At 30.9% G+C, this 12,070-nt stretch overlaps 1 protein-coding gene and 1 long non-coding RNA gene across 3 annotated transcripts; both read left to right on the forward strand.

Moving 5' to 3' along the window:
• Positions 1 to 2,234: 2,234 nt before the first annotated feature.
• On the forward strand, positions 2,235 to 3,729 carry LOC133030309 (uncharacterized). Its single transcript, XR_009684159.1, has 3 exons — positions 2,235 to 2,763; positions 2,863 to 3,023; positions 3,110 to 3,729. It is a non-coding gene; the product is annotated as an uncharacterized LOC133030309 (long non-coding RNA).
• A 961-nt stretch (positions 3,730 to 4,690) lies between these two features.
• LOC115701326 (tyrosine-protein phosphatase DSP1) lies at positions 4,691 to 9,600 on the forward strand. Of its 2 annotated transcripts, none has more exons than XM_030629087.2 (5): positions 4,691 to 5,323; positions 5,453 to 5,546; positions 8,688 to 8,745; positions 8,896 to 8,939; positions 9,025 to 9,600. In XM_030629087.2, exons 1-5 carry the CDS (start codon positions 5,004 to 5,006, stop codon positions 9,253 to 9,255), a joined length of 747 nt encoding a protein of 248 aa, XP_030484947.2. In that variant the 5' UTR covers positions 4,691 to 5,003; the 3' UTR covers positions 9,256 to 9,600. The 2 variants fall into 2 exon arrangements, with proteins under 2 accessions (XP_030484947.2, XP_030484948.2); XM_030629088.2 differs by having other exon boundaries at positions 4,698 to 5,323; positions 9,049 to 9,600.
• The last annotated feature ends 2,470 nt before the right edge of the window (positions 9,601 to 12,070 follow it).

The raw sequence follows: 12,070 nt of genomic DNA on the forward strand, positions 1-12,070 counted from the left end.
TCACTGTTTAGAAATCTTTTTTTTTTTTGCATTCTAAAAGAGCAATCACTCTGCAGAAATAATTGTACACTTCCTAAGAATTATCAAGAAACTCACCTGGTTGGACCTTGTGACTTGATAATTCTTCATAATAATACAACTAAAAGTGGAGTAGGCTATTACCGTTATAAGATGTCAAACCTTTATAAATATTGTGTGTTGTTTATTATTCTCATTTCATTATTATTTACTCCACAGTTATTATCACTTTAAAGACTCAGTGTCATTGACTAAAAGCGAGGTCAACATTTTGGTACTTTCATTGAGAGCATTAAGTATTATCTAGCTCTCATCAACCTACGATCTTGCATCCACCTTTGAATCATCAATCATGGTTTTGACAAGAAGATCCTCGTCGACTGAATTGCACAATCATATGGTGATGGACCCCAGTGTCCAAACACCTACTGACCCAGGGAAACGCTTGGCTTCCACCTCGAGGCAATCAACATACAGTCCCTGCTAATGTTAACCCTAGGGCCACTAGGATTACAACACATCTTACTGGAGTTATTCTTGGTGTCCAAGAGGCTAGGACTACTTGTCAGGCATACGCTGGAGAGACTAGGCCTAGCACTGATCAGCCATATGTATGAGAGCCCCGAGTTTATCTGGGGGATAACTCTGATTTGTAGGATCTGAGGGATGCATTAAGACAAGTCCAGACACATACTAACACAATCCACCACAACCAAGAGGAAACATGCATCGTTGTGAATCACGCATTCAAACAGTAGCGACGTGAATTCCAAGAGTGGATGTATCGCAAGGCTTGATCTATGCAAGCCCAACAAGAAGAAATAAACTGCCAATCCAGAGAGGCTACCAACCTAATCAGGTGGTTTACTCAGCAAACTGGGGGGGCAAAGGCTGCAAGATCAGCCGCTCAAACGAGACGATTGTTGGAAATTATTTTACCATGATCTAGATTTAATAACAGGTATGTTGATTATAATTCTATAATCTAACATCCTAAATATGAAATTCCTAAAACGATAAATAAACACATAAGATATTAAGAAATTCTTACAGTGATGGCAGCAAAATAATATGACTCCTTCCATTCAGATCTCTAGCCCTTGATTCCTATCTGTAGCAGAGCATTATCAAGATTTGAACTTGGATCTTCTTCTCATTCGATTGTGTTCATCACAGTCTTCCACAAAGGCTTGAGTATCACCTTGAATAGTGTGGGATGATACTCAAACACCTTTGGAACAATATTTTGAGAGAGAAACTTCGTGAATTTTGAAAATTATGAAGAAAGAAGAGAAAAGAGTTGCCTGGCATTGAAAATTTAGGCTAATTCTCTCTTCTCATCACTTTCTTTGTATAGGCTTCACTTAAGGCTAGGTTAGATGAGATTGACCTTGAAATAGAGACTTGGGCTGAACTCTAAATCTAGGGCCGAATTCCTCATGGGCTTTGTAGAGGCCAAAATCGGTCTTAGGCCCAATATCACATGCGACGTTTTTAAAGAATGCTCGAGTAAGATTGGGTTGGACTATTTGACTAATTATGATGGTACGATCACAACATCAAGCCCAATAGGCCCAAAACAATACAGTCAAGTCAGACATTAACATTACCCATGACCCGTCATTGAGCTCACAATGATCTGACCCGTATACGATACCCAGTCTTATCACTCATCTAACAACCTTTGAAGTGGTCAGTCAAACTGACCCCGCAAATAATGATCTCCTTGATCAAGTGGGGAAGAGCGCTTCTAAAGGAGGGTGAGCGGTCATGAGTAACATCCTTCCATGGACGCCTATAAGAGTCACTCTCAGTTACTGAGAGGGGAGGAAAAAAATTTCAGTCATCTCAATACTTCTTACTTATCGTTCAATCTAATTCTCTCTAAAAGATACATACTTATTTCCGTAGTCAAGATAGGTGGTAACTTAGTTCGATCATTTATTCTCATCTTTTTATTACATTGTTAACAATCTTGCTGACTTGACCGTCGGAGTCCCTTCGGTCGGTACCATCCCGGTGTCCCAAGGTTTCCCAGTTACTTTCTTCTTTGTTCTACAGGTTGTCGGTGCCTGCGTACGATCATCTTCAATCGATTGTGGATTTTACCATCTACAGGCTTTAAAGTTAGATTCATGCCACTTTATTTTATTTAAATAAAATAATGTGTCTAAACTTATTTTACCACTTATCTCATCTAATTATTTAAATAAAACAAAATTTAAATATATTTATTAATTAGAGGGATAATTGCGGCAAAAGTCCCCAAAAACTTGAGGTTGATGCCGATTAGTCCTCAACCTCAAAAATTGGCGGTGAAAATACCTAAGGTCCCAATTTTTGTTTGTCCGTTGGTCCCTCTTTCTAACAGATCCGTTAAATCAAAATAAATGCCACGTGTCAATTTTTTATTAGTCCAAATAATAATTTTAATTAAAAAATTTTAAAATAATATAAAAAATAAAAAAAAATTATTTTAAATCATAAAATTACTTTTTTTTCTCTTTTCTTTTTCTTCGTCATCTTCTTTCTTCACACAATTCCCAATCCCAGCCATGACCCTCACCCCATGCCCATCTCAGCCACGACCCTCACCACCAAATTCACCAAGAAAATTCATTTCCAAAAATTAGGGTTTCTAATTTATTTATTGTAAAGTAAAAAAATATCTCAGTCAGAGAGAAAGTACAAGCTCAGTTGGGTCGAGTTGAAGAAGAGACTAAGCGTTTGGCTACCATTCGTGAGGTAAGCTAATTTTGTTTATAAAAGAAAGAAAAGAATTAGTTAATTTCTTTTCTTGCATGAATCTGAACTGAATATATGTAAATATAATTTCAATTTTAGCAAAAAAAAAAAAGTTGGAAATTAATGTCTAATCTCGACCAACATTGCACCAAAGCCCTCAATCTCATTGTGCTTCAAAGATCGACCTGTTCATCGAAGAGATTGTGATCACTGATGCTCATGTCACTTTCTACAAGTTCAATATCAAGAGCAATCAATGGGTTAGTGTCTCATTCCTCTTTTAACTCCCATTTTTTTTGTTGAGAATTTATATAACAAGCAGAAAATATTTTTTTTTTGGTGTTAGATCCTTAGAATCTTACGATTTGATTGTGAAGGAGCTCCATTTTCAAGTTTAATGGAGAACTCTGGTGGTGGTGCTCTAATTAGATCCAACTGGTTCTCTCTTATTTATTCTCATCTGTGTATATATATATATATATATATATTTGATTTTTCTTTATTATTTTATCAAAACAATGGTGGTGGTCTGAGTAAAAAAAAATAGATTTAAGTTTTTGTTGGAGATTTGGTTCGTGAGTGTAGCAAACAGGGTTTTGTTTTGTTTTCTGATTGTCTTTGATGTCGACGGTGGTAGTTGGTGACCGTGGCTGGGAATGGGGGTGGTGGCTGGGGATCGGCATGGGTATGAATTGTGTGAAGAAGACGAAGAGAAAAAAGAAAATAAAAGAGAAAAGGAAAAAAAAAAGTTATTTTATGATTTTAAAATAACTTTTTTTAGTTTTTTAAATTTTTTAATTAAAATTATTATTTGGACTAATAAAAAATTGACACGTGGTATTTATTTTGATTTAACGGATCTGTTAGAAAAAGGGACCAACGGACAAACAAAAATTGGGACCTTAGGTATTTTCACCGCCAATTTTTGAGGTTGAGGACTAATCGGCATCAACCTCAAGTTTTTGGGGACTTTTGCCGCAATTATCCCTTAATTAGACCCACAAAGTGTACTAATTAACAAATAAATCCTTATTTTTCTTTTCTTCTCAAAATTGTCCAAACTTAGTAAAAATTATATTAGATAAGACATAGTCTATTTTCGAATTCTAATTGAATTTGTCAATTAGTTGAGTCTATAAAATGACATTATCTCAGATAATGTGGGAACCATGAGCCTATGTAACTAAGCTCCTCATTAGTAGATCTGAAATTTATCAAGTAAATTTCTTAGCTTATTAATTTCTCTTGACTCCACTATAGATTCAGAATTGCACTCTTAATTACATAGAACACTCTAAATACTAAATATAAATATGTTATGAATTATTTATTGTTATAATTTTAGTTTATGTGTAATATTTTTAATTTTATAATATATATTTTTTTAAAAAATCATACATTTATCTTAATTTTTTTTTAATAATAATAGAAATATAATTTCGCATGTGAATTTAGTTAAGAAATTGATAATAGAAAGATACTATATTTTATAGAATATAAATTTAAATTGTAATATTAAAAAGAATTATATATATTATAAAATATAAAATAAAAAATAAAAGATAAAAGATATGTGTTATGAATTAAAATTTAAATTGTAATGTATTTATTTTAAATAAAAAATAAAATAACACTTAACATAGATATACTATTTTAATAATAGTGATTAACAATATTTTATTAGCGAACATTGGAGTGAGCCACCGCCAAATAAGAAAAGACCTTTCCTTTATCCACTTCCTTCCAACAAATTGAATTCGATTAATCTTTTCTCATCACGCGCAGGCGCGTATCATTGGCAATTCGTTATAAATTATTGTTATTATTGTTTTTCAAATTATTTGTCCATTTTAAAAAATGAGTTTTTTTGTTCAGAATAAATAAATAAATATTTTGAACTTTTATTTATTTAATAAAAATAATAAATTTAATTAAAAATATCGACTGCGGAGCCGTGCGTCTTGCCCCCTTTGCTAAATCTATAAATACACAGTTTACCATTTCATCATATCCAACAGCCCACCGCACCATCATCTCTATCCTTCACCATAATATTGCCTCTCTCTCTCTAAACCCTTTTCAACTGTCACTCTTTAAAAAAAAAAAAAAAACTCAAACCGCGCAGCCCTTTTTTTTAAAAAAAAAAAAGAAAAAGAAAAACTCTTGAGAGAATATCCTCAGCGATCCCAAGCCCTGTTCTTGGTCTTTGGTCTTGAGCTGGACTTTACTGTTGATTAGTAATGAAATTGGAACATCAGAAGGAATCCGCTCATGGCGACTACGAGATGTGCAGAACCATCGAGGTCGATCCTTCGCCCTCTCCTGCAACTCCGCCACCGCCCGCATTCGATTGCCGCCACTTGACTCTTCCCGAGAAACCGATCTCCGCCGTTCCTACCGCTGAAGAGGACGACTGCGACAGCGGAGAATTAGTCGAAGGGGAAGGCCTTTTCATTCCCCCTCTCAACTTTTCCATGGTAGATAATGGCATTTTCAGGTCTGGATTTCCTGATTCTGCCAACTTCTCATTCCTCCAAACTCTTGGCCTTCGCTCCATCATGTAATTAAGCTTTGTTTTATCAATTCTTTTGTTTTATTTATTCATTGAAAAGAAAAGAAAAGATTCAGATTGATGAATTTAATTAGGGCTTTTCTTATGCGTGTTTGATTGATTTTAATTGATTATTAGAGGCCTGTGTCCGGAGCCGTACCCTGATATAAACATGGAGTTCCTTAAGTCTAATGGAATTCGACTTTTTCAATTTGGGATTGAAAGTAATAAGGTGCGTATATATATTTATATTATATATATTTTGCTCCATTCCCATTCTTTAATTCGAATTCAGTTACTACATATGAATTGATGATAACTATTATTTTGGATCACTTTCAGAGCTTAATCCCTTAAAAAAGATGCATGTAAAATTTCTCTTCTCTATATATGTATACATTACGCAGACGTATTATATGCTATTTTCAAAAGTATGTGTATGAACTATGAATCGTTTGACAACCACGTTCTATAATGTGCCAGCATTTTTTCATTGCTTCTGGTGTGCTCTAATTTTCTGTAAAGAAAATTCTTTTTGCATTTTTCTTTTCTTCAATATATATATTATAGTGTTTTGTTTATGATGCTTGATTAATTATTGGGGGTATTATTGATACATTAAATTCAAGCAATTAATTAACTAGGATAAATATCTGGCTTGTCACTTTGTTAAAAATGGAATGAGTTAAAATTAGTCAAGTTTGTGTGATTTATTATGTGGACACATATATTATTCTTATCATTTTTAATTCTGAATGAGGTTATAATGCATTATAGCATGAGATGTTTTACGTTTTAATTTAATAAATAATAAGATTACTAACAACCATAAATTAACACTTAGAGACACAGGATTCTAATTAGTATTAATTTGTCATTATATATTGTTTTTTTTCTTTGATTTTTTTTTAATTTATTCAATTTTTTTTTTTTTACATTTTTACGAAAGTCTATATAATAACCTACATAGCAACAACAAAATAATATAAATCACATAAAAATCCACATAAAAACTACTTAAACAATTATTCCCAAACGGTAAATTTAAAAAAAAAAATTAAAAAAATAACTTATGAAATAATTCTCCTAATTTTTTTTGTTAATTTATTATTTATAATTTAGTAATAATGCATACATTTAATGAATTATTATAAAATATATATCATATATAATATTTATATATGCTTTCTTACCGGTAACGATCATGTTGTTTGTAGAAGTCCTTGATACTACTATAGGATATATCATTTACAATCCAAAAGCTGTGTAGAGTAGACCTTCTAATTATTATACTTCTAATCATATTAACTTACAAAAATATTTTAAGGATTCCACCAAATTAAGTGCTTTCTACTTGTAGGCCTGAACTATTTAATATATTTTCATATTCCTAATTATGTATATAATATAATTTATTAGGGAAAGCTTTTGGTAGGGGCTTGAGTCTTTCTATAAACTAAGTTTTTTATTTTATTTTTTAAATAATAACATGTGGTGCTAAAAATACATTTACTAATAAATTGTTTCTATATTATCAGTATAGCAAATTATTTGCAATTTTCTAAAAGTTGACCCAAAAAAAAAATCCAAAAATAACTACAAGATGGTATATCGATATATAAATAAAATTAAAATATATTTTTGCAGAAAGAGAGAGATACTTCTATTGTATATATTTATGTATATTTTATTGGTGTTTGATCATTAAATACTTTGGGGTCCTACCAGCTTTTGCATAAAATTATATATTTCTATAATGAAACAAAAAATTATGGGCTTGCAGCAGTTGTTCTGTGAAGAGAATTCATTGCCTGATTCTCTCAGGTCATGAATCATGCACATTATAATTACATTTTAATTCAAATCCTTTGAAATTAAATAAAATTACACAAAGTACCTATTCAGTACAAAACCAAGTGCTAGTTGCTGAACATTGCTTAGTGTTTCTACTCCCATATTCGACTGTTTTGTTATAACATTAGTATGACCTTTCCAATTATTTTTATTTGTACATAGTTTTAGTCTTATGGCATGTTTACTAATAAGTAATGGGAATCAATAGTAAGGTAATCATTCCCTTACATTTGTTTACTTGCATTATTAAAATTAGGAAAGGGAGAAGTTGATTAAATAAGGGAGAAAAGAAAGGGAGAACTTCTCCCACCAATTTTGTAAGGAATGCCACTAAGGGTTTAATGGCTAATGGATTTTTATTATTTTTATTTTATTTTTTAATATTAAATATATAATGACAATTTTGTCCTTTAAAATATGTCTTGCAAAATAACTACCATATAATATAGTTTAACTCAAAAGGGCAATTTAGTCAATTTAAGCATTCCGATTACGTTTCCTAATAAAGTAAACAAGATAAATCACAACTATTCCATTTCTAAAAAAATTTAGTAAACAACATATTACAAATATTGATTCCGATTATTTTTCATTTATTCCGTTACATTTCTCCATTAATTTATTCCGATTCTGATTACTGTATAGTAAACGTGCCATTAAAGTCTTTTTTTTTTTTGATAAATTAATTTAAAGTCTTTGTGTCTGTATGTTTTATTTTTTATACAAATTCTCATAATAAACTGATTAACATTATAACATATTATTCTTTCAAGAAAAAAATTAACATTGGACTATGACATAGTAAAAAATAGATTCACTATATATATGTATAATTTTTTTTTTTAATTAACTGTCACTGATCATTCTAGGACACAAGCTTTAAAATGAATATTTATCTATCAATGTAGTTTTTGTATTTTTATTAATTAATTTTAGAGCAAAATTTTTTGTTATTTATAAATTTGTACATTTTTATAAGAAGAAAAATTACCATGCATAAGTAAATTTTATTACAAAAAATGTGGCCATGCCTCCACCAGTGCCTAGCTTATATAAGACTGTCACATAAAATAATAATAGTAAATATTTCAATGCGCTAACTTGTTGATTTCGATTTCCATACAATATCGATAACAATTTGAGAAAGTTGTTTAAAAATACTGAGTCCTACAAAGAAACATTTTAGAACAGATGTATTTATATTAGTTTATATGTGTTAAATCTGTACGGGAAACAAATGATTGTGCTATTTCCTTTTTCTTACAAAATACAGTAGACAGTAATTAAAGTTTATATTCTTTTATGAACTTCATTTTGGTTCTTGCTAGTTACTACAACGTAATATGGCATATAGTTTTTGATTGTTAAGGGGATGATAATACTGATGTTTGTAAGGATTAAGTTCGGTGAAATATGATATGTTTAGAAACTTATCTTTGTACATATATCAATTACAACTAATTATAACTTTCTCACACTAAATACAAACTGATATTTGGGAATTCAATTGATCAACCAGGAACCTTTTGTAAACATCCCAGAGGATACCATCCGTGAAGCACTACAAGTTGTTCTTGGTACTACTTCAAGCACATTGCCATTTTAATATCTTTCTATTATATTTCCCCATCTGAATTTGAATTCGAAGGTGAAAAAAAAAGGGGAAAAGAAAAAATAGATTTGGCTTATAGGCTAACATTTTTGTTTTTACAATCTTCTTAATCCAGATGTAAAGAATCACCCGGTGTTGATTCACTGCAAAAGAGGGAAGGTAAGAGCAACATTATCGGTTACTTTGATATTAGTATTAGTGATTATAAGTCCTGTCTGTATGTATACCTTCTAATATATTGTAGATGGTTACTTGCTTTGATTGGCAGCACCGAACTGGTTGCCTGGTTGGCTGCATTAGAAAATTACAAAGATGGTGCCTTTCATCGGTCTTCGACGAGTACCAGCGGTTTGCAGCAGCTAAAGCTAGAGTTTCAGATCAAAGATTTATGGAACTGTTTGATGTTTCTAGCTTGAAGCATCAACCAATGTCATTTTCATGCTCTAAGAAGTGTAACAATAACCAGTGTTCTTGATTCGCTTCAAGGACCTCTTCATCCTTTGCTTAAGAGAATCATTTCTAGATCATACTTGGAACAATGAATAGAAAAATGTGATGATGCATGTAGTTTTTTTTTTCCTCTTTTTTCCTTCGTATTAATTAAAATAATTAAGAAAGTTATATAGTTAGCATTTTTCTTAAAAGCGTTCTGTAATCAAGATTAATGCAACCTCAATTGTCCCAGATAGCTGTTCCTGCCTAGTTATTATAATGTAAAGGCAACCAAAGTGGATTTTGTCTTCTTCAAAAGTCATTGGTATAAGAAACAAATAAAGTATATTAAGGTTGTCATTAGAAGAACTCCTATATTATTCTGCAACATAATTAATCTCTATAACTTTTTTGTTTCTTAAGCTGCTTAAAAGTTTGTGTCTTTTCGAACACTTGTTGAAAATGCAATTTGGGAACCTTTTTCATTTAAGAAGCACCATTATTAGTTTGCCTGAACATATTTATTAAAACGAGAGAATTTCAAAAGGAAAATATTATTTAAGCAACAAAGAGCAATGGTTATGTTCATATATAAGTTGATAAGGATACAGTGACATTGAAAATGAGATAACAACATAAATAATCTTATCAAGTCTTCCAAAGAAAAGCCTAAAGAAGATGATGAACGCTTGTTTTCTTAGATAGAGTCCTACAAATCTTGATCCAAATTCATTTAAGTCTCTCCACGTTTCCCATGAAAACTCTAGCATTTGTGTCTCACTTTCAACTTTGATTAATCAACAATGCTCAGTTTTATAGTTGAATTTGTGTCGTTCAACTTAAATTACTATACTATGTTTGAATTTAGTAGAAAAGAAAAGAGAAGGAATACGTTACCTACTAAAGATTTTTATGGATTTTTTGGCAACCGTGGTTGCAGTAATGTACTGTGGTTTCATCCAAAATTGCCGCAACACATCCCTTCCGGGCATATAAATTACTCGAGAATGGAACATGACTATTATAAATGAGAGACTACATCTGATCTGACATCTATATATGTAAAAAAAAAAATAATGAAATAACTACATCTCATCCCCTTCAAAAAAATAATTGCATCCATTTATTATTCTCTTTTAAACAATGAGTAATTATGGAGGCACCTTTGAATTTATTGCAAACAGAAAGAGGGTTCGTAAAGAAAAAAATGTTGAAATAAAAAACTGGTAACTAGATGATGTTTATCACAATTTAGTATATTACTACTATTTACTGGTAAAAGCTTTATAAAAACTGGTATTGTTCAGTAGTAACTAGTTACTAATTAGGGGTGCTCACGAATTGGTTTGGTCCAAATTTTCATATTTTTTGAACCAAACCAGTATAACGGTTTTTTAAATATTAGAAACCAAACAAGACCAATAAATTTTTCAAACCAAACCATTGAGAACGGTTTGGTTTGGTTCGAAACTATGGTTTAAGTAGAATTTATACTTATTCATATATCTTAAGTAATTGTACTATTTTTACCAAGTTTTTAATTTTATTTTTCAAAGTATATATTTAACATGATAAGTAATAGATCTATAACATATAAATAACAATATAAAAAAATTCTCAAAAGTCAAACATCAAATAAAATTCAAAATTCATGCAATAAAAAACCCGACACACAAAAAAGTTCAAAATTATACATATTATACATATAGTCATATATAAAAAATATATATAAATCAATTATTTATTATAAACGGTCCGGTTTGGTTTAACCGTTAATAATTTATTACGAACCATTATGCGGTAAACGGTCCGGATTAATCGGACCACCAAAAATGGTTTCCCCGATTACGGTCTACAGCAATTTGGATTATCGCGTTCCGGATTTAAACCATAGTTTTTCGGTTTCGATGAACAACCCTATTACTACTAAAATTTAAAATTACTTGATCTGCATTTATTATTGTACTAATCTGTGGATGACCCAAGTGAGAGTTGATACCCCATTTCCTGGCCAAGCTTTTTGTAATGTCTTCTGTTTTGGCTTTGAAAAGGGGTCAGACGGAAAATGGGTTATGGAGCATGGTCCCTAGTGTTGGGATTTTATGCCCTAAATAAAACTCATTTCAATCTAATCTAATTTGTTATCAATAGAAGATTAGAAGTCATTTATGTTTACATGTAGTTTTCATGTTTATGGTTTAATGTGTACAAAATCTGTTAAATTCAGAACATATAGTTATTCACAATTACAGTGATGTCAACACAGTGGAAAGTAATTGTGATTATATGCTTCAAAAAATAATGTCCCTTGATTCATCAGTACACTGGATTTACACTGATGTGATAGTCAGCGATAAAGCTTACTTACACCTTAGATAAGTGTTATATTCTTTCCAAAACATTGGCAAAGTATGCTAGTTTCGGATGTATGGAGTATACATTGGACTGAGACCGATATTGATCTTGGTAAAGATATTATAATCTTACTCTTGTATCTTTCTAAGTCAATATCACTGGTTGATCTTAGATCAAAAGATCTCAATCCTGACATGGTTAGGTTCAATCTCAAGAGTGTTATTTGTGTTCTTTGATTTGTTAGTTAAGCCTACATTTTAGTCTGGGTAAAACGTACATTTTGAGAACATGATAGTACAATTGAGTGGGAGCGCTAAACATAGATATGGAATCTATAGATTCTATCTTGACATAAAAGTGAAATGATAATTTCCTTCGAGCTTGGCTTAATAGAGATAAATGGAAGAGCTCTTATTTCAGTGATTATATTAGTTTACTGAAATATCATTTATAGGAAGCTAAGTGTTTTAAGGATAAAATACATTGAGGGGTGAAACGGTAAA

This window comes from Cannabis sativa, chromosome 8 (genome assembly GCF_029168945.1).
Source record: "Cannabis sativa cultivar Pink pepper isolate KNU-18-1 chromosome 8, ASM2916894v1, whole genome shotgun sequence".
Taxonomy (NCBI): domain Eukaryota; kingdom Viridiplantae; phylum Streptophyta; class Magnoliopsida; order Rosales; family Cannabaceae; genus Cannabis; species Cannabis sativa.